Source organism: Borostomias antarcticus, assembly GCF_949987555.1.
Source record: "Borostomias antarcticus genome assembly, chromosome: 9".
NCBI classification, from domain to species: Eukaryota; Metazoa; Chordata; class Actinopteri; order Stomiiformes; family Stomiidae; genus Borostomias; species Borostomias antarcticus.
This window is the reverse complement of record NC_140242.1, coordinates 12110440-12138271: the sequence shown is the minus strand read 5'-3', so window position 1 is coordinate 12138271 and position 27832 is coordinate 12110440. Positions and strand designations below refer to the sequence as shown.

General features: G+C 46.2%; 1 protein-coding gene across 1 annotated transcript in view; it reads left to right on the top strand.

Moving 5' to 3' along the window:
* The window catches only part of col11a1a (collagen, type XI, alpha 1a), a gene marked incomplete at both ends in the record, with an annotated part of 79833 nt that overhangs the window by 6378 nt on the left and 45623 nt on the right, over positions 1–27832 (top strand). The window contains 14 exons of the mRNA XM_084443168.1: positions 387–600; positions 2918–3080; positions 11202–11327; positions 13488–13586; positions 14672–14776; positions 17318–17602; positions 19653–19718; positions 20489–20530; positions 20833–20895; positions 23540–23614; positions 23821–23904; positions 25100–25156; positions 26533–26586; positions 26730–26783. Of these exons, the coding sequence (XP_084299294.1) occupies positions 387–600; positions 2918–3080; positions 11202–11327; positions 13488–13586; positions 14672–14776; positions 17318–17602; positions 19653–19718; positions 20489–20530; positions 20833–20895; positions 23540–23614; positions 23821–23904; positions 25100–25156; positions 26533–26586; positions 26730–26783 (1487 nt within the window). The remainder of the gene's footprint in view (positions 1–386; positions 601–2917; positions 3081–11201; positions 11328–13487; positions 13587–14671; positions 14777–17317; positions 17603–19652; positions 19719–20488; positions 20531–20832; positions 20896–23539; positions 23615–23820; positions 23905–25099; positions 25157–26532; positions 26587–26729; positions 26784–27832) is intronic.

The window sequence follows — 27832 nt, the reverse complement described above, 5'->3', positions numbered from 1 at the left end:
ATTAAAAGTTTGTTTAGATTCATGTGTGTTTGATAGATGTGTTTGTTGCTTTATTTGCTTGTGTGCCTCTTTGGCATTATTATTTTGTATGTTATAAACTAAGCAGATGTTGTTAAATCAACTTCAAAGTGTATGCATTGTGACTTTCCAAATTAGGAAAAATATTTTGTAAAGACATGTATATAGAGTTTTTGGTAACATTCAATTTGATAATATGTAGAAACCCTGTATACTTTGTTGATAATACATTTGTAAGCATTTATAAATCTGTAAATGATTAGTAGATATATGGTAAACAGAGAACCACCGTCTTAGGTATTAAAACGCTTGTTCTAGAAGTGTCCTTTGTGCCTGTGACCTAACCTGTCCCGTCTGTGCTGCCATAGGGGGCGTGTTCCCCGAGGACTTCTCCATCCTGACCACCGTGCGGCCCAAGGCGGGACTCCAGTCCTTCCTGCTGTCTGTCTACAGCGAGCAGGGTGTGCAGCAGCTGGGCGTGGAGCTGGGCCGCTCCCCGGTCTTCCTGTACGAGGACCAGAGCGGCAAGCCCGCCCCTGAGGACTACCCTCTGTTCCGAACCCTCAACCTGGCCGATGGACAGTAAGTCATTCCCCGACTACAAGCACTGTAGCGGGATTAAGGCTCAGGCCGCCATTCTGAATAAGAATCTGTTTTTAATGACTTGCCTGACGAAATAAAGGTTTAGAAAAAAATTATAATAATAAGTGCCTTGCTCAATGGCACAGTGGCTTTGAACACAACCTCCAACTGCCAGTTACTTTCCCCCCATGGCATTTGAACTGGCAACCTTCGGGCTAGTATAAACCCCAGGGTATGGAAGAGAAAGAGGAGTACAAGGGGCCGGAGGAATGGCGAGGAGGAAGTCATAGGATGGAAAACAGAGCCTTGTCAGGTGGTCCCAGGCTGTTTATGTCTCACATATCTGGCCAGTCTTTCTCCCATCCCTACAGTATATCCAGAGATCCTCATGTGTGTGCCTTTGACACTATCAGAAATACTCAGTATTGTCTTACTTCGGTGAGCATTTGCACGTGCGAAACCATGTCAGTATATTTGGTTTATCTGTTTCTGTTGTCTGTTATTAGTCAGGTTCAGTTGTGTTTCAGTGGCTTGGGACGTGTTGTGTTTGGAGATGATGTGTCCTGTATTGGGATCTATAGCCCTTGTTACGAAAGAGGGGAAGTTACTCAGCATACTAGTCTCTAAATTACAGAGATGTTCACCTCACTTCACCGTCACAGGATTAGGCTGCTCATCAGGGGTTCCCCGGGCAGCCGGGCAGGGGCAGAGAAGGGGTCAGAGACAGTGGATTAGTAGGGCGCAGCAGGGACTGCTATGGGCAAGCTGACCTTAACCATGAACCCCATGTCTCTGTTATTTTAAAGGAGGAGGGATGGGGGGTGGATGCGAATCCTGATTAAAAAACCCCGGGGTACCCCATCCAATCAGATTCAGCCTAGAGACTCTCTTATCCCCTGAGTGTACAGCTGATCGGGGCTGGGGTATGAAAGTGTTTTATGATGTCTTTGTGTTAGTGAGTTTTTCTTAGCTGTAAAACTTTGTGTTGAGTTAAGTGTGTCATTTATTTTCCTAAGCTTGTAAGGGAAGTCATAAGCTGGCCAGTAAACGTTTTGTGTCCTACATAGAATAAGAACAAGATCTACTGCTTACAGTGTTATATCATAACCATAAAGCTCTTTATGGTTACAGAGAAGAGAGGATATATAAACAGTGTTTATCTGGAAGTTGATATTCTTCTAACACTGTAGTACCCCAGTCCTTCAAGTCCAAGCCTACATTCAAACACAGAACAACATTATAGTGCTGGCCTACTTCTCTATCGGTCCTATGGGACACATTTGGCGAGTGTGTGGTTTCGTGACCCACAGTCTAAAGAGCAATGTTCCCTGCTGAGGATTTCGGCGCCGAAGGAGTTTGCTCCATTCCAATTCCAGGCCACAGAGACGTTTTCTCTGACTGTAACTAATGCTGCCTAAATAGCCTCCCTGGGCGCATGCATTGTTATCCCGAAATACATGCTGTGATTGACCAGAGGTAACCAAAAGAGAGAGAGAAAGAGAGATATTCTTTATTTCGTCACATGTCATGCACAGTGTACAGTCACAGTGGAATGTTCGGTCTTTTCAGAACTTATGAAAGTACACCTTTAAGCCATGCTGTATGTAGACTCACATTGTTTATTGTTTACTTTATTAACAACAACATTTTGGTTACAGACTGTCATCAGGTTGTCATATGGTACGTACAGTATGAAGCGTCTCCCTTGAGCCGTGGAGCTAACCTGCGAACAGTTGCACATTTATAAACCACCAGTCATCATGAGCTGGCTGGGACATACATTATTCAGTCTTGAGAAAGGATATATTGAAAAGGTCTGAAATCATAACCACATGTTTCTACGAAGCCTCATCCCTTATGACATCTGACGCGGTCCGTCTATATCGCTAGGCAGGTCTCTGGCGCTCCTGAGCTCAGGTCGGACAGAGACGCGACAGTGCCGGGTCTCCTTGTCCTCGCTAGAACAATGTTTTGACCGTGCGCCTTCTGCTCCGGTCGGCCGGGGCCCTCACGGATCCTGACACACACTTTCCACAATGTTCACCACGTCTGTCATGCCGAGAAGCCCAGAAGAAGGATTAGGTCTGGAGTTTAATGAGTGTAATCCCGTGTTAAACGGGGCCAAAGTGTGAAGGTAAGAATGTGGGCTGCTGCGGCCGGGAATGCCGTAGCCTCTCGATTGCGCCGGCAAATCGTCCGCAGGCCGGCGAGGTGTCGTGCTCACGTGCAACACGCCGGTTAACCCTTTGCTGGTCGTCCGAATGCCACGTGTCTCCCATTGCTGAAAATGTCTGTCCTCTGTCGTGTCGTCAAACAGGTGGCATCGCGTGGCGATCAGCGTGGAGAAGAAGACGGTCACCATCATCGTGGACTGTAAGAAGAAGATCACCAAGCCCCTCCTCAGGGGCGACGGAGCCTCCATCAACACCAATGGCATCACCGTCTTCGGCACCAGGATCCTAGATGAGGAGGTCTTCCAGGTAAAGTGTTGTCTTTGGGGTCGTATTCTGTGCTCAACGTCTTGGTTTTGACAAGTCAGATGCGTGAGTTTCTGCCGTAGTAGAGATGAGAAAGTAGGTCTGCTGAACCTAGAAGAATGGGCCTTGTCCAGAACATTACTGGTGACATGTTGCATTTCAGGCCTGCTTCTGGAGATAAGAACATATGTTGACATTGCTATAACTCTGGATATTCCAAATCAGTCTTGATTCAGGATTTATAGTGTATCCAATTGCATTCCAGTATTTCTGTCACCAAGGGATGTTTATTCTTTACAGTGAATAAGTAAGAAGCATTGCTCAGTGTGCAGAATGGAGCCTTCATCTGAATGTGATTCTATATGATGAGACTGACTCTGGAGGTCAAAAGGCAACAATATTCTCAGTTGATGAGCAATAACTGTGAGAAAAAAAACTAGGAGAGGACATGATAGGACATATGTATCAAAGAGAACCTTGGCCACTCATTTATCTGTCTGGTTGCGTGGTAATTGGGCTTCACATCAAAGCTTGGACACCAAATACTGCGGAGCGGAGTTACATCTGCACGTAAACAATGCTAATCAGACCCAGCTTTCTCTCTCTGGCATCGCTGGCTCTCTTCCCTGGATGAAGAGATGGCCAGCCTGGAGCTCTCACTCCCATACCCAGGCGCTGTTAGCCACCTTTGATGTTACCTGGAGGAATTAGAAGATAATGAGAAACGCTCTGGTTGATGTCTACCAGAGGACACAGATACTGTAGATGCCCAATTGATTGCCACCTGATGTGGGACCTTTTCAAAAGATTTGATATTGTTGTTTGTTGTTCAGTAGTTGATATCATGATGAGATGGTAAACAAGGTGTCAGTTCAGGGAGACTAGACAGCCTAGGCTAGGAGCTTAGCGATGGTAAACTATTTGCACTTCCTTTGTTGAAGGCTTCCTTTACCTTGTAATTAAAGACACTTACGCCGTCTTGTTCTGGAGGTGTAGCCTACTGTTAGTCAGAGTGCAACTTCAGAGGTTACGGCTTCATGAAAACAAAATGTCTTCTGTGCCAGTGATTTTTACATGTATGTGTTTGGGGGTCACTGACTTCAAATGCTTCTGAAGGCATGGATGTAATTAATCGCTGCATGCAGTATAATGCACATGTTTTCCTGGAGAACTTAAGTGTGTAGTGATATGTTTACAAGAAGAGTGAAAATGTGAAATGTGTTTCATTCTCACAGTCTTGAATAGTGTCAATGTCCATACAAAGGTCTCATTGTTACAATCCCAAAAATGGCCTTACTTACAAAATATATGTTGTATATTGGAGAGAAAATTTTAAGTGCCAAAGATGAGTGTGGTAGGACTAAGGCATCTGATGTGACTTTGGGAGTGAGTTGTCTGACAGAAAGGGCCATTATTGACAGATTGGAACTGGGGCAATTAACAATTAGCACTCCTTCAGAAAACATCTGGTGTGCATTAGAGGCAAACACAATATGCCCAATACTGTTCCCTCTGTTATCATTTCTACATTATTGTTGGTCAACTGATTATGAGAATGACTGGCTAGACAACACAGTACTTCCAGTCGTTCAGTCATTTGGAAGCATCGCCAGACATTGACAAAGTCTGTTCTTTTGAAACCTAGACATTTTTGTTGAGTGGTACTTTTGAAACTACACTGTGGAAGTCTCTCAGACTTTTGCACATGTCTCTCCTCAGTGATATGTGTGCTTGCTCTCCTTCTTGTGTGCTCGCCACCAAGTCAGAGTTCAGCCAGGGGTGGGCTGCATGGGGTCAAAAACGAGTCAGGATGTAAATAACGGCCTACAAAGGGCTGGATTGTCACGTGAGATTGAAGCCCCCGCTGTCTGGGGTGGGGGTAAAGGTCACGGAGGATGCAGGGGACTGTGTTTGCTCCTAGGAGAGATAGGGTTTGTTTATGGGGGGGCTGGGGAACTAGGGCTCAGTATTGTTCTGCCGTGTGTTGATGGAGGGCCGATCCTGCTGCTGCTTCAAAGCCTTCTTCAATAGTGCCGTGTCATCGCCCTGGTGACTTGGGCTTCCTCGCATACTTTCCTGGTCAGGTATTTGGCCTGTATTTTGGATATGGTGAGATGTTGAGTGAAATATTGTGGTTTTGACATTTTCGGCGGCGCTTGTTGTGGTGATGAGCTAACATCCGTAACCTGCGGTAATTAAGTCTTCATTCATTCCGTGTAAACTGTACATTTGATTTGTGAAAGATGAATCTCCTTTCTATAAGTTTTTCTAGATGTTTTTGAGTTCTCAATCATCAAGAAATGTGAGCTTTTGTGTCGCTGAACCCGCTTGCTTAGTGAGGTATGCACTATGACAAACAGTCCCATTCTTGGAGCAGCTTAGCTACGGTCTGTAACACATGCATGTTACAGTGTCAAGTGACAGATTTTGTCCACAGTCCCTCATATCACTCGATATGTCAAATGACTGGAGTACCTTATTGGACTGTTACTGTAAAAACTCCTTTATTTTTCCCTGTCAGTTTTGATTACATTTATTATCCGGCTCCACAGCCAGCAGCTGTATGAAAGATAGTGCGTCCAGTTAGAAGTGGACTAGAGGAACGGGAGGGCCATAAGACCAGTAACAGGGCCGTGTCTGTGTGGGAGTCTGGAACAGGCCTCCTGTCTGTTCTCTGTGTGCAGTCCCCCCTCCCGGCTTCAGAGGCAGCAGCAGTGCATTCTGGGACATGCGCAGAGGAAATACCTGAGCCCTCTGTGTATAGGTCCCCGAAACCGACACGTGAGGGTTTTGGTGGTTATTTTCATCTGATGAATTCAGGCTCCTGAGACAGATGGGAGAAAGGAGCCCTTTTTGAGTGAATGTAACGACCTTCTGTTGGTAAACATTGGGCCAGGGCGTGGTATTTGATATGAGAATCAATATTTTCACTATGCTGCTGTTCACATTAGCATTTAAAGCAGATCCATGGCACCTTTCTTTGTCTTGTTGTTGCCCACACTTAAAACCTAGGTTTATTTTCATTCAGCTGGTCCACATTTTTCATAAGCTGCTGTTATTAGGGTTTTCATGCTACCTGCTTTGCGTCTGAAGCGTCCAGTGAGCTGTGTAGGATTCTTGGATGAATGGGAGTCTTTCATTGCCCTTCAGGCCTTCCTCGACCCTCCCTCCTTCCCTCATACCCCTTTCCTCGCCCCCCCCCGCTCCCTGCTGAGTCAATGAGACCATCTATTCATCCTAGGCTGACATTACCTGTCAGGAGTACAGAAAACACACGCATACACACACACACACACGCACGCACGCACGCACACACGCTTACACACTGACTCCTCTCCGCGCGTCCAACAACCCTGCATGGCAAACACTCTTCAGCGCTCTGGCTGTGCCCTCAGAAGGGGCAGTATGGGGGACTGCTGTTTTTGGGCCGTTTACGGACGCGTTTACGGGAGAGGGGCGGAGTGACTTCTGAGGGAGACGTTTAGTAGAGTAGATGGAGTCAGAGAAGATCAGGTTTTATGCGATACTAAAGCACTCCTTGGGAGTGAGGTAGTGACTAGCTTGCTACAGTATCTCTGCTTTTATCTGTATACAGTGAGTGTTACATGGCGGGTGGGAGTAGAAAGGTAGGCCTGTTGGACTCCAGGTATTTTGCCCCAAGCAGGGGTACTTTGCCCCAGGCAGGTGTACATCAAAGGTCACATGATGACGACTTCTTGTGTTCTTGATTTGACCAGCACTGCTGTAGCCGTCAACTCACTCTGTAATTAAACACGCAAGTGGATTTCAATGGTCAGAGAAAAAGAGAGAGAGAGAAGGATAGAGAGAGGGGGGGGGGAGATAGAAGGGCAGAGAGAGGGAGAGAGGGAGAGGAGGACAGAGAGAGAGAGGGAGAGAGAGAGGGAGAGAGAGGGGGGAGAGAGAGAGAGAGAGAGAGAGAGAGATTGGGGGGCAGGGAGATCATTCTTTTGAATGAACTGGATGACCTGGGTGGGAGCCTTCTCAATGTTCTTACTAAAGTGTTCAGATTATAGGATAGCCTGTCATTTCTGGATCAACGGAAATTAGGTATGAAGAATGTGTCTCTCTGAAAAGGAGACAATCTGTAATTGGCCTTCAGTCAGTGACATGGGGATGGATATCTGCTAAAAGAGGTGCCCTGTGGTAACACCCTGCCGATCCCATCATGCACTGCTGTGACCTTTGACCTCTGACTTCTGACTGTGTATTTATATCTCATGGTGCCTTGTGGTCAGGAAGAGGTCAAGTTGTAACTTTGAGCTCTGTCACTAACAAGTTGTAATGTGGCGAACAATGGTGACATAGGTTTACAGTTCTGGAACTTCTCAAATGAAGATAGTTGATAAGAAATGACAATGCTGACCTGCTTTTGGAAGTTATTTTTCTAACTGATTTTAACTACAGTTAAACTAACTACTGCAATGACAGACATTTCATGTGGGCAGTTTATTCAGCTTTTCATGTGTCAGATGTGTCCTCCTGACCTCAAAATCTCTCTCTCTCTCCATCTATTCCTCCCTCCTCTCTCTCTCTCTCCCACTCAATCTTTTTTCATCTTTGCCACTGCAGCTATTAACTCAAACAACACAATAAGTTATTATAGGGGTACAGCCCTGTATCCAAGTCTCAGTGCTGTTCTCTAATGTCTTAGCATCTTAGCATGGGAGGGTCATATTTTAGAGTTCTGGCCTGGCTGCATGTTAGCCAGAGGCTTTTATATCCACAGACCTCCGTCCCCAGGAGACTGACTAACTCCCCACAGGTGCTCCTCAGTACAAGAATCTTCCACTAATTCACCTCTCTCTCTCTCTGTCTCTCTCTCTCTGTCTCTCTCTCTCTCTGTCTCTCTCTGTCTCTCTCTCTCTGTCTCTCTCTCTCTCTCTCTGTCTCTCTCTCTCTCTGTCTCTCTCTCTGTCTCTCTCTCTCGGTCTCTCTCTCTCTCTGTCTCTCTGTCTCTCTGTCTCTCTCTCTCTCTCTGTCTCTCTCTGTCTCTCTCTCTCTCTCTGTCTCTCTCTCTCTCTCTTTCTCTCTCTCTCTCTTTCTGTCTCTCTCTCTCTCTTTCTGTCTCCCTCTCTCTCTCTCTCTTTCTCTCTCTCCAAGACAAGTAGTCTTGTTCTTTACTACTTGTTCTCTCACAGAAAGTCTTCTCTTTCCATTCTCCCCTCACCCTTGAGGGTCTTTCACCCTCACCCTTGAGGGTCTTTCTCTAACAGCGCTTTCTAAGAGGTGCTAGAATTAGATCAAACTAATGTTTCATTTACACCTGGTGTTGTTTTATGGAAATATGTAGTTATGCCAAATGGCACAGAAAATGCAGTCATGTAAATTTTAACCCATGTCACCCCGACGTCCACTGTGTCCCTAACACTTCTTAACACGGTGTGAGGGGGAAAAAAAAAGTGATTGTTCCTTGTCTGGTCCCAGTCAAGTACTGGACCCGCTGCCTCTGTAGCCTGTTTGTGTACACAGCACTCCGTTTTGAGGCACTGAGCTAATTAGAGCAGGCTCTAGGCCGGCTTCAAGCGCTTGCTGTTGGTGTATTCGTGACACATGAGGTAATACGCGTCAACTTAACCCTTCTTGATCTCTGCGAACCACAATTTGCTTCCCTCCAGTCTTGGCAGCGGGGTTGAACTCCCATGCCAGCTCGCGGACCGATCCGTGGCCCGCTGGAAGCTTTCAAGGAAACCCGCGGGCGATCAGTATGTTATATGTCTGATAATGTCGGTGCTGGCATTGTGTCTGCGAAGGCTCTGTTGTGGGGGGTGGTTTAGTGGAAGGTAGGGGGAGGAGTTTTCCTGGCTCTGACCCGAGTAGGAAAAACCCCAGGGCTTTTGATGATGATTAGGAGATTTTGTGGCTGCAGTCACCCTGTTCGTAAAGTTAGTGATCAGAGAGATAAAGTTTTTTTTTAAAGAAAACATTCTACCAAAGTGTATGAGAAATGTTGAGCTTGTTCAGGTCAGCCTGGAGGCGGAACATACTGTGTGTTGATAGACTGTCTCAGGGAGAAAGTTAAGTGGTGTGTTTCTCTGTGGGACAAGTCTAAGCTCAGTGTTGTTTATATATTACAGTACCTGTCAAGGACTTATAGATATGCTGTTTTCACACATTGTATACATACAGGTTTATACACGCACACACACACACACTCCAACACACACACACGCACGCACGCACACATACACACACGCTCAAACAGCATGGATCCCCTTGACAAGTCTTGGCCTGCTTGGCTGCCGTCAACACACACCGCTGACAACAGCAGCAGGATGAGTCGGCTCCTGACTTCATCTCCACGATGCGTCCTCCCCATGTGTTCAGCTGCCAAGCACCCGGGGCCTAAATAAGACACGCTAGCCTGTCCTCATCCACGTTTCCCCCCAGCTCTCCCTGGATGGAGAGAATACCCCCCCTTCCCCCCATACACACACACACACACACAAAAACAGTCAGAAAATCTTTGGTTTGACACAAGTACACAGAGCGGGAAGAATCCCGACATGTTTAGCCAAGACGTTCGCCCGGTCAGGGATCTTGGATGCGCTTTGGAACGCGTCAGACTCTTTGAGAGGACGGCATGGAGGCGACGCGCGGGGCCGTCCCCTGTGCCGTTTAGGCCACACACACAGAACCTGCTGCTGTTCTCTCCATGAAAAGGCTCTTAGGATCGTACTGTTCTCCGTGCGCCGGGCCTTGTCTGTCTTTTAATTCTTTCTGTTCTTATGACAACTTGGCCAGATTGCTGTTTAGCCTCGATTAGCTGTCACCACTGTAGAATTCTCATGTTTTTTTCCCATGGACTTTCTGTGAGATACTTTCTGTGGGATAGTTCAGCTCCACCATATGGTTACATTTGCTGAAACATTCCTTAGAGTTCAGTGTGACTATACTAGTGGCCTCGTGGCTATAGTTAACTCCTCACAATGGCGCAGATCCCACAGAATACGAATGTTTCATGGACATTTGGCCGTAGTGTAGGTGTTTCTGACATTCTTTAGCTACCCGACTCCCCCCTACAGACACACGAACACACTCCAACACGCACACACACACTTCCAAACTTGGCTTGGCCTTGGCTGCTACTGCTATCAAGTGTCTTGTAAGCTCATATGGGCTGGGCACCATAAATGATGTAGGACACTTAAAGAAACATATAAATAAATCAACAAAAAATCTAAACAAATGTCATTAATCCTGCCAAATAAAAGATTCAGATGACGCTGCCTTAATGAAATCGACATGTTGTTTTTGTCATCAGAGTCATCAGAGGTGACCTCACAGTCGTGTCCCCAGTGTTCAACCACCACAGTTGAGGATGAGCAGCAACCAATCTCCTGTTTAGCGATACGTCTGAGCATCGATGCTACACATCACCTCGGTGGCACTCTAGATTTATTTTCCATCATAAATCACACCTTTTTATTTCCCATTCTTACCATTACACACATGGTAACCAGGTGTTGCCTTTTGTCTTGACGGTGCATATTTGTGTGATTACCCAGGGTAAACCCCGACGCTAAGAATAATAATTAAGCCGGTGTCTCTACTTGATTTCCTCTGTGCCCTGTGCGATGTGCCCGGATGTTTGATCAGCAGAGGGATATTTACGTTCCCAATCCAATGTGGCACAGAATGTGCGCTGAATTAGAAGAGACCCCTAGGACTCGAGCTCCATATAGCCGCTTTCAAAGTCTGTTCAGTTGATTCAGAGTTAAGGTTCAGTCGGGGAGGTCTATGGTGTGTTGTACAGTAGCGTACTCTAGGTAGATGCACTGTAACGCCACAATGATGTCAGAGAGCTGCTTATGAGTCTATACTTCTTGCAACGATCTCCTCTTTGATTTGGATTTCAGGAATATCACTTTTGAAGTAGAGGTCATTTAAAGGCTCTACTGTACTTGCTCAGCGTTCAATATTCAATGAATTTGGTTGCAGATATTGCGTTTCCAGTGTTTGTTTTTTTAAGTTCTTCTTCTACAATGTATAATAACTACTGTACATGTGTATCAGTCAGGTCACAGCAACTAGAACATGACAACTTGTACATGACATCAAAGGGGCCCCGCAGACTAAAAGTTCTCCTCTCTCTCCGTCTCACAGGGTGACATCCAGCAGCTCCTGATCGTGTCCGACCCCAAAGCGGCGTACGACTACTGCGAACACTACAGCCCCGACTGTGACACGCCTCACCGCCACTCTCTGCAGGCCCAGCAACCTGAGGATGAGGTCAGTATGGGGGGGGGGGGCCCAGGGGCCTCACTGAAGGGCCACACGTACATCACTGTAAACGCTCCCCGGATCGTCCTCGAGTGAGAGGATACGTTTGCACGTCGACACGTACAGGAAGGCAACTCATAAGTTCACTAATAAGGACATGAATTATTATTTGATATTCCAATAGCTCTGAAATTGGTTGGTCCAGATGATCTACAGTTGTGTCATCATTGTTGTTGGCCTAAATATCTACGGTAATAACTATTAGCTTAGTATTCGCTCTCACATACTTCGACTGTATTCCGCTGTGTAACGTATTGGATCTCTGTGGGAAATTGTTCATGTGATGCTGTAATATCCGCGTCCACTCCGGACAGGGTTTTGGCTCCCTGTGCTAATGCCTTTCCCAGGCGCTTTATTATAGTGCCGGTCCAGACCACTGAATGAACCGCTGAATGTCACAGACAGAACACGGCCAGAACAGATCTCTACGGACCCGTACAGGTCTTGGATAAAAACGGATTATGTCGTACACACTACTTATACTGAAAGATACATGAAGATAGACATCTACAGTAAGATACGGTGGATTGGCAAGCCGATACACCTATTACTCAAGACCAGCATGCTGCTGCACAAGCCCCTCTCCCCACTGTGATGTGTGACGTGACATCAGCAGATGACGGCCCGTGAACGTGCCAGCCAGCAGACACAGGCAGTCACACACACCGTCGCAGACGTTGTCCAATCATAGATCAGATGACCAGAGCGAGAGCAGGAGGGACAGACGAATCTCTGACCTCCGGGACGTTTCTCATCTCTCTCCTCTCCTGCTGGCTCCAGCCGTTACTCCCAGAGTGCCTTACTCTCGGCCGGAACATCCCCGGGAATGAATGCACTGGCTAGCATGGACCAGACCCTCTATGTGCCACAAGCCTCCCCCTCCTCTCTCTCTCTATCTTTATCTCTCTCACACACACTCTCTTTCCTTAGCCCATCCTTCTCTCCATCCCTCCATCCCTCTGTCTCTCTCTCTCTTAAACGGGCCCATGGTGGAGCATCCAGTCCAGTTCAGTAGTCCCATCTGAGTGGTTCTATGATCTCAACAACTGGATGGGGACTAATTATGTACTCATCTGTGATGGAGAGAATAAGAGACAGAGAGAAGTAGAAAGAGGTGATGCCAGGGAGGTCTATTCTTCTTCATTAATCCATCCATTCATTCATTGGTTCAGGCAGTGAATGATGAATGATACTGACAACGACAGCAAGTACGGCGCTGTGGCCTTTAACCCAGCAAACAGTCCAGGTTAGAGCTCACCTACTGTTTGACGCCATTTAGATATTAACCATGTTATTTGAATGAATCTGTCCATGTGAGATGTGTAATATTGCTTCACATACAAGTACTATATTTCACGGTTGAACAGGCTCAGACGTATAGCACTTATAGGTCAAAAGAAAAAGTGATACACTTTTACAACCTCTGTTCATAAATTATTACCGTACCCCCCGTCCGTCCGTGTTATTGTTTTATTATCCGTGGGGGCTGGAGGACCAGGCATACTCACGACTCCTCCACATGTTAAACCAGATCAGGAAAGGAAGTGAAATCGAAGCACAGGAAGGAGCGCGCACGCTCGGGGAATCATCCCCTCTAATCTGGCTCGTTTTTAATGTCTCCCTGACCCCGGGGCCACAATCAACGCAGCTGGTATTAGGCCTTTCCTGATGTGCACCTCCGTTTTATTAGCTTTTAACTCCCCACCTGTGTATACGTCTGTAGCTTGCCTCTCACATGTTGCACAGCAAACCGCTAAAAAAGCTGTTAAGTATTATTTATTTTGCTTGTTAGCCATGTACAGATTGTTGACTAATTGCTTAACCCCAACCTTGTCTTGCAGATGCATAGTCTTTTCCGCATACAGATTAAAAAAGCATTGTCTCATGCTGCACATCAGACAAACAAAACCCGAAATGGTATTGCAATGGAATTACCCTACAGAGAACAAGTAGTTTTAACAATTTTAACAAATAATATGTCCAAAATGGACATCTTATGTATGTTACTTTCACCTTTTTGATGTCAAAAAGAGTGCTCAGTTTCCGTTAAGCTAATGCTAACCCTAACCCTGCTGTTATCGACTTCTCTCTCTCCCTCACTCTCCACAGTACACCACCGATGACTTAGATTACTCTCAGTTCTATGATTACTCAGAGGCAGAAGGAGAAACAGAGACTGTCCCGACAGATGAGTATTCTGAAACTAAGGTAAAGAATGAAAAAAGAAAGAAAAAGAAAGTGTGTCCGTCCTGTGGCGTCCCCCTTCCTGTTGGTCATTGTCGCACTTCCTGTGACTCCCGAGCGTCCCAACGCTTTGTGGGTTTTCTGTATCTCTCTGTATCTCGTGTCGTCAAACTCGTAGCAATGCAAGGTTCTTCTCTCATTCTCCTAACGTGTCATGGCCTCTGCTTTAAGTGATCCTGCCTGTCTTTAGAACTGTCACACTTGAGATAATCGGATCTCACAAACACCCGAGAAATGTTATATTATTATGTTATGAATTGGATTTATATAGCGCCCTTCATGATACCCAGAGCGCTTTACAGAGTCCAGTATTCATTCAGACACAGTCATACCGGTGGAGGTAAGCTACATCTGTAGCCACAGCTGCCCTGGGGCAGACTGACAAACCACATCAATACGATAGATCTTTCAAACATTTTGATATTAATATGAGCTGAGTGGTTTTTCTAAAGACAGACTGAAATGGAGTCCATTGTCTATGTGTGTGTGTATGTGTCCCAAATTGAAACCTGTCCCACAATTCCAGACTTTTGTCTTACCCCTTCAACTGCTGACTATCCTCTTTTCAATGTTTGTATCGTTCAATGTTCTCATGTTGTTCTACTGCCACAACCTTTTTCCAGAGAAAGAGACGTAGTGTCTACATGAAAAAGAAGAGGACCACAAAGTCCCTTAAGTCTAAGGCCAAGCCCTTAAAGTTCCTGGCCTCAAAAAAATCAGCAGCAGCTAAAAAGTTAGCCGCTAAGAAGAAGAGACAGATGCCTGGCTACCAAGCCACAGCACCAGCAAGACCCAGAAACAATTTTAGGGTAAAAGTACAAGTAAATGACATCAGATCCCATCAAGATCTTTCCTCTCTTAACATAGAGGGAAAATCTATGATGAAAAGACTGAAAGCTACCTAACCCCCCTTTTCTTTAGAACTTAGTTGAGTCTTAGCCAGCTCAAGAGGCCCCCGGCGAATAACCCCCGTTTTGAGCTCATTCTGTGTTAACCCTTTCCTCTCTTTATTCTTCTTCTTTCCTTTTGTCGATGTGACACAACTTCAGCTAAACAATGTAGGCGGAGAGTACTATACAGACAGTGAACTTGACTACGGAACAGTAGATGGTACTCAAACTCAGTCTCCCCTTGCCACAAGTGGACCTTATGAGGTAAATTATCTTTCTTTATTTTGCTGTTTGGGAACTTATCAGAAAGGGATGAGGTTGTTTGGGGGTAAAGACAGCCAGGAAGACATGACCAAGGAAGTACCTGGTATGAAATGACAAAGACAAAACAATTCAAAAGCAATTGTTCTGTTTTTTTTTGTTTTGTTTTTTTAAACCCGTATGGGTTTTACCAACGGCAGAGCTGTTGGACAGAGAAGGGCATTAAACAGCAGAAAGCTACAATCCACATTAAGAACTATTGCTTGAGATTCACTGACATTTGTAGATCAAAGGATATGTTCATCCTAAAATCTTTTTCTCAGTGGATTGTCATGCAAAATCATCACGATCATCACCCAATTTCCTTTCTGTTGTTTCGTTCAATTTTGGCTAAGGCTGCAGCTTTTTCAGTCCTTCAGATATGAACATCTGTGGTTGTAGTTCAGTGAGAAACTAGTGGGGTTTGTGATGATACCTTTCACATCAACACAATCAGATGATTCGTAATGATCTGTCACCATAACAGCTACGTAACTGGTTGACCTGGTAAAGGATTATGATAGATGTGGGGATGAAGCACCTTATTCTTGTGTTTTCACTGTCTTGTCTTTTTTTAGAAGATAAATAGAAACTCTTTTAAATGGTGAGTCAAGGCTGAGCTAGGACATAGACATGATAGTTTCAGATTAGATAAAAGCCATTCTTCTGGAGTCTGGTGGGTCCAGACCTTTTTAGTAATGGGAACCACAGGGATTAGATGGATCAGCATGTCAGCCAGTACACTGGGCCAAGTACCTGTTTCCCAGGATTCACAGTAAAATTGAGTGTTCTGAGACTCTACCGCTCAAGACAGATGCCAAAACAACCTTAAACCCTCGTCAAACATACACTTTGTTTTTACTTCAAGGGGAAAAAACACTCCTTTACTTTTCCTACCCGTATGAGTTGGATAGGTGACAAGACTTGCAGCCTTACCCATGATTGACAGTACCAAATGTCCAATCAGAAACAGGCAATGTTCTGTGGAAAGCTGAGCCCTGGTTTGCCACATGTCACATTTATGTACAGTACATGTTGACTTAAATGTGTTGTGGACTTAAATGTGTCGTGAGCGTTCTGCCTTCTCGCTGAAAATGGCATCGCAGCAATTGCCCCCTGCCCCGTCGTAGAAAAATCCTCCGCACTGTTTTGATTAGTAGTTCTGCTGATTGCTTTAGTGGAACTATGATCAAGAGGATCGAGCTGAGATCTCCACACAGCCAATTTGAATCTTCCTTGCAGTAGGAATGTGTGCCAAATGGATTTAATATCACAGGGAAATCAGACAGTCAAATGCATTTCATTGAATGCCCTGAGGGGCAACGTGTACAGTACAGTAGTACCTGTGTTATTGGATCCATTTTGTTGGCTTCCAAAGCAAAATCCACATCACTCTTCCAAATGACAGAAGTATGATGAGTGTTGTCTGTTTGTGGTTGCAGTCTTGTGCCAAATACAGAGTGTGTCGTAATATCAATCAATCAATAAATTGACGTTGAAGTTGATATGAACACTAATTGACTAATTATACTATATCAAATGAGTCAAACATCACATTAAGTATTTTTGCCATGACACAGACACATTCAGTATTTTTGCACTTGCCTGCATTTGTAGATTGATGTATCTTTCTTGCAATATGCTTCTAGAGTCATTTCAGACTTACTTCATCTATTTGAGTTGTTTCACCATTTTACATACTTTTAGAATATAAAGTATGTACAATGTTTGTGCCAAAATAGCTGAAATAACCTAAAGTCTGTCTTAGACGAGTATGATTGACTTATATTTGATCATCAGAATTGATAATGCTTTTATTAAATTAATTATGGTAACACGTTATTTGTCCATTTGTGTTATAGTACAGTGCAGCACAGTGTTAGGGATCTACAGGGTCATACACTGAAATCACACTGTCAAATGGAAACGTTTATTGATGTTGTTTAGTGTAACAGTAAGTGTGTCACACAAACTTTTTTATGGACATACATAGATGATCAAATCTTTCTTTAGATCTTCTATGTGTTCACACAAATCTCCCAGCATGTCTTCCATGTTTTTAATAAATTACTCTGATTTGTTGTAGAGCAACACTATTTGATAGCATCTAGCTGTATTCATAGTTTCATAGTTATATATGTGATATCAATTTATTCTTTAAGAAGTCACAACGTTTGTTAGCTACTTAGATTAGTTCCGGATATCATACAGTATGTAAAAATCTGTATACAATACATTTTTTTATTATTACATACACAACTAGTAAATCTTTATTTTATATTTAGTTTTATTTCTTTTTTGAAAATGCACTAAAATGGATGTAAATAAGGTGTTACCACATTGCTATATAGTTGTACCCTTTTCCATGTATCAATATTGCTGAATCCATTTGAAACCTGCTAAGCTTTTATAAAACAGTAGACCTTAACTGCTTGACTAACATCCCTATTCCCTCCATTGCTCACACCCCTCCCCTTGCCCCCGCTTGGGTAACACCCCCAAAAGGCTGTGGAGGAGGAGCTTTTTGGTGACTATTTCACCGAAGCCACACCCATTGGTCAGGATCCCACCGTTGTCCCGGAGACGGCGGACAGCGTCCACCCAGCAACAGAAGCGTATGACTTTAAGGAGTATGACCTAAAGGAGTATGACTTGGGCGAGATTGACAGGAAGCACTATGATTATGGGTTGTATGATGAGTATGGCACCGCCCTACCCAACCCCACGGTCGCCTACGACGACGAGGTGGGGCAGGGGGCTCCCGCGGAAACCGACGTCTCGGAGAGCGCCGTAAGTATGGCCACATCCCCCGCTGCAGGGGCGTCGCCCCAGGTGATGGGTCCGAGGGGTGTGTGCATGAAGCACTGTGTGTGTGTGTGTGTGTGTGTGTGTGTGTGTTCGTCGTAGTCTCTCACTTCCTGATGCACCCCGGGGTGTGGTTCACGGATCGGCATGGGGAGTTTGTCATTGTCATGCTGTGTGTGGAGCTTTACTTTCTGAAACATCTCCGACTCTCCTCGGCGTATGAATGTGGTCTCGTCTGTCTCTGTCTCACTGGGCGGTTTAGAGGTGTGCTGACAGGGAGGTGCATGTGCGTGTTTGGAGGAGGACTACTACTAAGAAGGTTTTTAACCGTTGGATACTGACATACACACACACACACACAGACATACAATACAACATCTCGGTCGCACACCTGTTAGACACATACAGTATCTCTCCTCTCCGGCCCAGAAGACACAGTCATTAACCAATACCACAGAGACAGCTGTCACACACGCGCGCGCACACACACACACACACACACACACACACACACACACACACACACACACACACACACACACACACACACACACACACACACACAAACACTCTTATCGGCTGTCTGCCCATCCCTCTGAGAAAGGTGTTATTTATTCCTTAGCTCATCCTGAATTCAACACAGTCACATGCTCAGAAAAGAGTGACAGATGTTTGCAACACACATTCAAAGAAGCAGAAGCCCAGGCTAGAATTTTGTACCCAAATCAAAATATGGAATTAGATCAGCTAGACCGTTGCCACTTCCTCCTCCAATTATTTCCATTTAGTGTCTTTCTTCCATTCCAGCCCTGTCCCCTCAGACAGGAAATGATACACTAGCATAGTGGCTAGTCTGGGACTGTAAGAGCTAAGTTCTTATTATGAGAGACTTCTCTCTCTCTCTCTCTCTCTCTCGCTCTCTGAGGTCTATGTTTGGGGGGGGGTATAGATAGATATCACTGTGATTAGCCTTCCAATCCTGCCCCTGTGTACCAAAGCTCTGTCTGTCTGTCTCTGTCTGTCTGTCTGTCTGTCTGTCTGTCTGTCTGTCTGTCTGTCTGTCTGTCTGTCTGTCTGTCTGTCTGTCTGTCTGTCTGTCTGTCTGTCTGTCTGTCTGTCTGTGTCTGTCTGTCTGTCTGTCTGTGCCTTTACTTCTATGGTCCCTTTTATTCTCATCCCCCCTCTCTCTCTCTTTCTCTCATCTGTCTCTCTATCCTTTCTTCCTGTTGCGTGTCATCTGAGTACACAGCAAGAAAGCAGTTCTGTGTGTCCCCTACGGCTAGCGCCGGGAGTGTGCGGCACGGTTCTGCTGTAGTACTGTTCTCAGAGCTCCAGGAACCGTTGGCTTAGACACACAATGGAACAGCGGTTGGAAGCTCGCGGTCTGGTGTGCAACATTTGCTCCCGTGCGGGTTCTACGCGGTGCGTTCTCAGACCAGCGCGTGTCCTTCTCGGTCCAGTCACAGCTGTGAGAGGGGGCGTTCTCAGACCAGCGCATGTCCGTCTCTGTCCAGTCACAGCTGTGAGAGGGAGCGTTCTCAGACCAGCGCATGTCCTTCTCTGTCCAGTCACAGCTGTGAGAGGGGGGAACGGCGTCCGTGCCACGTCATGTTTCACCCAGTCACCTGACGCACAGCACCATGGGAATGCAATGACATCGCCGCTCCGTTTTACAAGCACCCTGTCTTCGTTGTAGCTGCATCAAGACTAACACCCCTGCTCTGTCTTTGTGTCACCTCGTCTGTTCTTCTGACTGTCTCTAAAGATCGAAACGCTTGCCATAGTCTTTTTTCTAGTGCATTACCTGTAAGGATATGATTATTGATTGATACTGATGCATTGGTTTTTTCCCCGTCATATGGTGGCACTAATGAAGTCAATATCATATTCGTATACATAGAGTACATGTGTTGTGTTCTGTCTTCCTGGGAAGGCGTTTTTCATCCACCATCACTCAAGGTGACTTCTCGTCCATCTGGTGATGCTAGCTCCACAGGTGAGGAATGCTGAACTGTTGTCGTTCTTGTGTCCGCAGGTCGCTGGAGTGGGCGGAGCTTTTGGGGAGAAAGGCGAGAAGGGGGAGCCAGCTGTCATCGAACCCGTAAGACCCCCCCCCCCCAAAAAAAAAACCCCACCCACAATGCCGAGGGCGTCGCGAGAACATGCGCAGCCCGACGCATTCCGCATACAGGAAGTTGCGGTGACGAGTCATTAATTTAAGCCATCAGAACAGAGATGTAGAATGAAGTCAGTGTTTCCAGTGTTATGGTCTGTACGTAGGACAGAGTCACAGCTTAACTAGTCTCTTTCCAGACTTTCCAGATATTACGTTGAATCGCTGTGCTCTGCATACTACATAATAGAGTCTGTGCCAGTTTGCCACCCTGGCTGGTATTCTGAGAACTTATCGACGGGTCAAAATTGAAAGAGCAACAGGTCGTAGCAGCAAATGAGAGACGCCTGCCCAGGTTAGATGGGCGGGGCATATCTATGGGTGGGAGCGCCTGATCGCGAAAGTCGTTTCTGATTGGTGTCGCCGGGATTCTGGCGCTACTAATGAATTCCCAGGCTTTGAACACCAGATTTTTGCATGAAGTGTCCCAGACCCATAGAGATCTGCAGCAACGTAGTTAGCGTAGCTTACATAATGTATCATTGAAAGAACTCATGGGTCTGGCATTGAGACTACAGCTTAACAAGTTTGTCCTCATCATCACGAGTCTTCCTTCCTTCCTTCCTTCCTTCCTTCCTTCCTTCCTTCCTTCCTTCCTTCCTTCCTTCCTTCCTTCCTTCCTTCCTTCCTTCCTTCCTTCCTTCCTTCCTTCCTTCCTTCCTTCCTTCCTTCCTTCCTTCCTTCCTTGTCTTTGTCAGGGTATGCTGATTGAAGGCCCTCCTGGACCTGCAGGCCCAGCTGTGAGTAACTCACTTCCAGTATATTCCATCACATCACCTTTGTAGCCAATAAAAGAATACTGGGAGCATTAATCCAGTGTGCGGATCTTTTCAACATTTTTATATGGACCATTCTATATGATTGTAAATAACCTTATAACAGGGCTTATGAGGCTAAATACCAAACTACTCCTTCTTAATTATGACATTAATTATATCTGTTCTTGAAGTTTGATTTTCAAGGACTCAGATGTGTTTGTCCAGCCCGTTTTCTTCCATTGTGATTGTGTTTGCTGTGTGTTGACTGAGGTGTGTTTGTGTAGGGTCTCCCAGGTCCCTCAGGTCTACAGGGCCCCCCAGGCACTGCTGGAGATCCTGGCGACAGGGTGAGTTGCTATTCACGAGCCTTGCTGTCCTCGACTTTCTGTGCTGTGTGTGTGTGTTTGTTTGTTTGTTTGTTTGTGTGAGAGTGTATGTGTGTGTGTTTGTTTGTGTGTATGTGTTTGTTTGTTTGTTTGTGTGCGGGTGCGTGTGTGTGTGTGTGCGCGCTTATGCGTGTGAAAGAGGTAGTGTGAGTAAGATAAGAAGAGAAAGAGGGAGAGAGAGGCAGAGAGAGAAAGAGAGAGAGAGAGAAAGAGAGAGAGAGAGAGGGAGAGAGAAAGAGAGAGAGAGACAGAGAGAGAGAGAGAAAGAGAGAGAGACAGAGAGAGAGAGAGAAAGAGAGAGAGAGACAGAGAGAGAGAGAGAGAAAGAGAGAGAGAGAGAGAGAGAAAGAGAGAGAGAAAGGGAGAGAGATAGATAGATAGATAGATAGATAGATAGATAGATAGATAGATAGATAGATAGATAGATAGATAGATAGATAGATAGATAGATAGATAGAGAGATAGATAGATAGATAGATAGAGAGAGAGAGAGAGAGAGACAGAGAGAGGTTGTAAAAGGTTGTAAAACACGTCTGCGGGGTACTGGAGAACCTTGTTTCCATTAGCAGCCCAACACTGACTCTGTGAACGGACTCTAATCACTGTTTACACAGCAGATGTTTAGGGCTGCGACGGTTAATCACTCTTATAGTTCCTCTGCCTGTAGACAGGTTTGTCTAGAGTTGTGTTCCAAACCGTTCCCTATTACAGAAATAGTGGATTATATCGTTTTCTTCTTTATTGTCAGGATTCTCAACGGTTAATTTTATACACTTTATAGTCCACTATAAAATACCCACAAGCCACAGCAGTGAACAGAGGATGAGGATTCTAGTGAACAGAGGATGTGTCCTGCAATTTCTCCTTCACTGCACTAATAGTGAGTGAGTGAATAAGTGAGCGGTTTCGAACACAGCTTAGGTTTCCAGCCCACAGCTTTGAGCTGGTTTCAAGTCAGTAAGGGAACAACACCGTACCAGTGTAGACTTCTGGTGGTCATCTTTGCATCTAAGCATCTTTGCTCAACTGTAAAGGGACTGTTAGGTTATGCACAATTACACAATTACAAGTACAGTAGCTAGAAACCATAGTGGACCTGATTCCCTTGGTTGCTTTTTTTAAGAGAGATAAATATTCTCAAACTGTTTGGTTGTGATCATGTGGTCCAACCATGAAACAAAACATTCATACTAGATGGCAATATGGAATTATTGAGCATATTTGAGAGACAATATCTAAAATTCCACAAAATCTAAAATAAGTCAACTAAATTCATCACAAATAAGACAACTACTACCGTAAAGATGATACATGGTATCAACGTTCTTAAATCAAGTGGCAGAAGGAGCTTCTCTCATACTGTACTTTTCTTGGAATAGCTACAAAGGATCTTTAGGGCATAATAACTCATGGTGAAGTAGAACACACACACACACACACACACACACACACACACACACACAGACAGGCATCACACACACAGTCAGGGAAGTGGATGTTAGTTTTGGACTGAGGACAGTGCCATGCCTCACAAACAGGGTTATTCTATGAAAGGAGAGCAGTGGAACACATGCTAATGAGGCCAGCAGTTACTGAGTCAACACACCTCTGCCATTTACAGACAACATGCCGCTTTGTTGAGAAAGTGTGTTGGTATTTGTGTGTGTGTGTGTGTGTGTGTGTGTGTGCGTACAGTATGTGTGTGTGTCCTTGTCTGGTAGGGAATACAGAACTCTAAAAGTCAAAGATACACAATATACACATAATATAATCATATAATAATGTCATATAACATAATAATATATTAATGTAATATAAAAAGCATACCCTTTTCATCGACGGCAAACATCAAAACATCATCGCCAAAACAGTGAAGGGCTAACAGGCTCACCATGTTAGAACTATGTTGTTCTTAAGCAAGCGCCTCTGCGTGTTAGGTCCCCTTCTACCTGAAATCCACCTCCCTCTGGAACCCTAAAGACTCACGCTAATCACACACTAACATGTGCGCCATAAAGTCTAATGTGTCCCCCGCTGCTAATGTCATCACCGATCCCATATGAAAATATTCGGCGGCCTGTGCAAGCAAGAGTGATTACTGCAGGTCTAGCCTGTACGCGATGACCAGCGCCTGGGCCTCTGAGCTCCAGTGTGATTCCGTGATCGCGTTCTCTGGCGGGGAGGGAGTCGGTGCGCTCCTTAGCGGCTACAGGCGCGCTCGCGCTCGGCCGTCTGGAGAAACCGGGGTCTTTGTAAGCGTGCTCTGGTGAAGAGATGGTTACAGATGGAGTCACGGTGGACTGGCTGAGCGTGTGTGTGTCACTGAGCCTTTAACGTAACGAGGCCCGTGTGGAGAGAGGAGGGAGGGAGAGGGAGAGAGAGGAGGGAGGAGAAAGGAAGGGAGGCTAGACAGAGAGAGGGGAAGTGTGACTGAGGAATTCTCTCTCTCTCTCTCTTCGCTACCTCTGTCAAGTTTGAACACGGAGATTGTCCGGAGTCATTCCTAATGGCTCTTCCGAATGATGATTTATCATTTGTACTTTCTGCTCTCTCTCTCTCTCTCTCTCTCTCTCTCTCTCTCTCTCACTCTCTCTCCGTATCCCAGGGTCCCTCAGGGCGTGCCGGTCTTCCAGGGGCTGACGGTTTGCCAGGACCCCCTGGTACCATGCTGATGCTGCCAGTAAGTGCTCCGCAAACATGGCTGTTGGAAACACTGAACACATATTGTTTGCTACAGGGACACAAAACCATGTGTTAGCGATGCTTGTCTGTGTCTAAGACCAAAGTTTTATCTCGAGTCAAACTTTGCACAGTAGTTAAAAGTCCAGACAGGGCTGAATGTGTCATGTAACGACATTGACTGACTGTGTGTTTTCTCCTCACAAGTTCCGTTTCGGCGGAGATGGAGAGAAGGGCCCGGTGGTGTCGGCCCAGGAGGCTCAGGCCCAGGCCATCCTCTCCCAGGCCAGGGTGAGTACACCAGGGCCCCAGTACCTGACCCAAACCAGCTCCTCACACCAGGGCCCCAGTACCTGACCCAAACCAGCCCCTCACACCAGGGCCCCAGTACCTGACCCAAACCAGCCCCTCACACCAGGGCCCCAGTACCTGACCCAAACCAGCTCCTCACACCAGGGCCCCAGTACCTGACCCAAACCAGCCCCTCACACCAGGGCCCCGGTACCTGACCCAAACCAGCTCCTCACACCAGGGCCCCAGTACCTGACCCAAACCAGCTCCTCACACCAGGGCCCCAGTACCTGACCCAAACCAGCCCCTCACACCAGGGCCCCAGTACCTGACCCAAACCAGCCCCTCACACCAGGGCCCCAGTACCTGACCCAAACCAGCCCCTCACACCAGGGCCCCGGTACCTGACCCAAACCAGCTCCTCACACCAGGGCCCCAGTACCTGACCCAAACCAGCCCCTCACACCAGGGCCCCAGTACCTGACCCAAACCAGCTCCTCACACCAGGGCCCCAGTACCTGACCCAAACCAGCTCCTCACACCAGGGCCCCAGTACCTGACCCAAACCAGCTCCTCACACCAGGGCCCCGGTACCTGACCCAAACCAGCTCCTCACACCAGGGCCCCAGTACCTGACCCAAACCAGCCCCTCACACTGCCTCAGTGACCGGGAAGATGAGGAAGAGGGTGGGGTAGGGGGGCAAAAACAGATTTTTTTTTCGGCCTGCGGTGAAGAAGTTTGTTGCTGAGGTGTTGAGCAGTTTGGGGGGGGGCTGGGTTATATTGCTTGGGCGGTAAGAGCTCTTCTTCTCCTCGGCCTCGGGTTCGAGGGCTAAATGGAGACGTGCCGAGCGGACGCTTCAGCGGGTCACGGCCTGTTTGGACAGATGAGGGGGGTGGCTAAAAATACCGCGTGAGACTTCACAACCCGTGGGTGGTCCGGCACACAACAGGTGTCCGAGGAAAGGTGTGTGGGGGGGGGGGGCTGGGTTGCTAGAGCCATAGGCGCTACATCATCATGTTTCAGTAACGGTAAGCTCAGTGATGACACCACAGAAACGGAATAGGAAGCTGAAGCTGTGTGTGTTTGTGTTGGGGGGGGGTACTTGATTGTTAGAGTGTGGGAGAGTTTTGACATACGGAGCGTACCAAGCTGTGGTTCTAACAGGGGGGGGTGTTTCTGTCACAATTCCAGCTTGCCATGAGGGGTCCCCCAGGTCCGATGGGTCTCACAGGAAGATCTGGCCCGGTGGTGAGTTCCTCCCGCCCTCTGAACACACCTGCCCGCCTGAACGCCTGACGTCCGACTGGACATTCACCTGAGACTTCACCATCCCCCTGGACAGTCTACGTGCTGTGAGCTACAGGGCACGACGGCATCAGTCCCAACAGTCCCACTTCTCCATTATGTGCACAGTGTCCTCTTGGCTATGAACACGTTTTCTTGACAACAGTTAATATAACGTCTACATTTTGAGGCTAAGGCCAAGTCATTAATGCTTATGTCCAATCAATAAATACATGACCAAAAGACAAGGTCGTGTTTGGGCCCGGAGCGCCCTTCATTGGCTTAATGTAGACCAGTTTAATGACCTCACTATCTGCCTGTTCCATCTATCTGCTCCCCACTGCCAAGAACATTTCACAGTCATTCTCTCTCAGCTGTTTTTTTTTTCTCCCCTCAAACCCAGAGCTTGTTGATACATGATCTGCCATTTACCCACAGGCAGAAGTACTTTAGGCAGAAGAGCAAGGACACCCCTGCTTCAAGTCTAGCCTTTATGGGATAGGGAGTGTGGGTAGTAGGGCACACACATGTCCTTGATGGAGCTTTTACTCCAGAAAAGAGAAATATGAACAAGAGTGCTCTTTCAGTGCTGCTTGCAGCTTTTGTGTGTGTGTGTGTGTGTGTGTGTGTGTGTGTGTGTGTGTGTGTTTCCCCTCAACGTTGATAATGGTTTGAAACCAGACCTTAAAGTCAATTTGTGCTTCTTTTTTAATGTCTGCCTCTAATTGCTAAATCACCGAGCAGACAGTCTGGAAGTTTACATCTCTGCAAAAGGCCCTCAATTTATCCTCACATTCTCAGACTTAAGTACAGTATATATACCAAAAACAACCCAAATGAAGGTACTGCTGTACGTCCCAAAAGAAACGTGTACATTCTTTCATTTTAGTCTTCCGTTGTGATACTTTGAAGACTTGGTGCATCCATCCATCACCTCATGACTACCGGTAGATACTTAGTGCTATAGTGAAGTATAAAGGCATCTGAAAGATGCCATGAATAATATAAATTATGTTCAATCAAACAGAGCAAACTTTCAAACAGAGCACGACTATTACTCAGTCACTGTCACTTTCAGACCTGAGTTGCCCCACAGACAATACATATTTTCACTACTCTTCCCAATGCATGTCATCCACTGGCATCTACCTACACTGAGCATTTTGTTTTTTACTGACTGAATACTGCCATCTGCTGTTAGTGTTGAGTAATACATTGCCACCCCCAGGCTGTGGTTGATGTGGCGGTCAAACCAGCGGGAGTGATCAGATCCGGTGTCTGTCCTATCCTATATCCTATCCTATGTCTGAACTGATCCTATGTCTGACTCTTTCTCCTAGGGCGTTCCTGGTACAACTGGACTTAAGGGTGAAGGTGGAGACCCTGGACCCCAGGTGAGAGATTCAAACACCTGCATACTTGCAGACTTCACAGTCCACCTGGAGCTGCAGTCTTCACTGGCCTCATACAGGTTGTTGTTGTTGTTGTTGTTGTTTTTAACCAGTGAGTGGTGATGGTAACGCTGTGTCTATTCTAGGGTCCCAGGGGCATCCAGGGTCCAGCTGGGCAGTCGGGAAAATCTGGCAAGAGAGTAAGTAAACTGAACGAACTCTACACAACTCAGTGTGTGTGTGTGTGTGTGTGTGTGTCTGTGCATGTGTGAGCATTGGTGCGTTTTTTGTGTGTGTGTGCGTACGTGTGTGTGTGCGTGCGTGCATGCATTGGTGCGTTTTTGTGTGTGTGTGTGTGTGTGTGTGTGCGAGCATTGGTGCGTTATTGTGTGTGTGTGCGTGTGTGTGTGTGCGTGCGTGCATTGGTGTGTTTTTGCGTGTGTGTGCGTGCGTGCATGCTTTGGTGCTTTTTTGTGTGTGTGTGTGCGCGTGCAAGCATTGGTGCATTTTTGTGTGTGTGTGCGTGCGTGTGTGTGCATGCATTGGTGTGTTTTTGTGTGCGTGCGTGTGTGTGCATGCGTGCGTGCGTGTGTGTGTGTGTGCGCTTGTGTGTGTGTGTTTATGTGTGTGTGCCCAGTGCTTAGAGAATCTGACTGGTGACTGAAAGGTTGCTGGTTCAAGGCGGGGCAAGGCCACTTGACAATCATTGCTTACCGTTGTGCCCTGGAGCAAGGCATTAACCCCAACACTAGCTCCAGAAACATTAAAAGTTGCTCTGGAAAAAAGGATCTGCTAAAATGACCAAATTGTAACACAAAGGTTTTCACGGTATGAGATCTGAGAAGCTTGTAATGTAATTAATAAAGTGCTTAGATGACCTGCATGACCTGATTGGGCAGTGGGATATTTAAATCTAATTTTATATTCAAAGATAATGATGCCAACCGTGTTTGAAATGGTTTAATTTTGAACTATTTAGGTTGAGTGACCCATACAGCTACTGTATATGCATACTTTAATAGGCAAAATGTAATCCCAAAATGTCTCTCTGCCTGTCTCTCTCTCTCTCTCTCTCTCTCTTCATGTCACTCTCTCTCTTTCTCTCTCTATCTCTCTGCCTGTCTCTCTCTCTCTCTCTCTGTCTCTCTCTTCATGTCTCTCTTTCTCTATCTCTCGGCCTGCCTCTATCTCTCTGCCTGCTTCTCTCTCTCTCTCTCTCTCTCTCTCTCTCTCTGTCTCTCTATCTCTC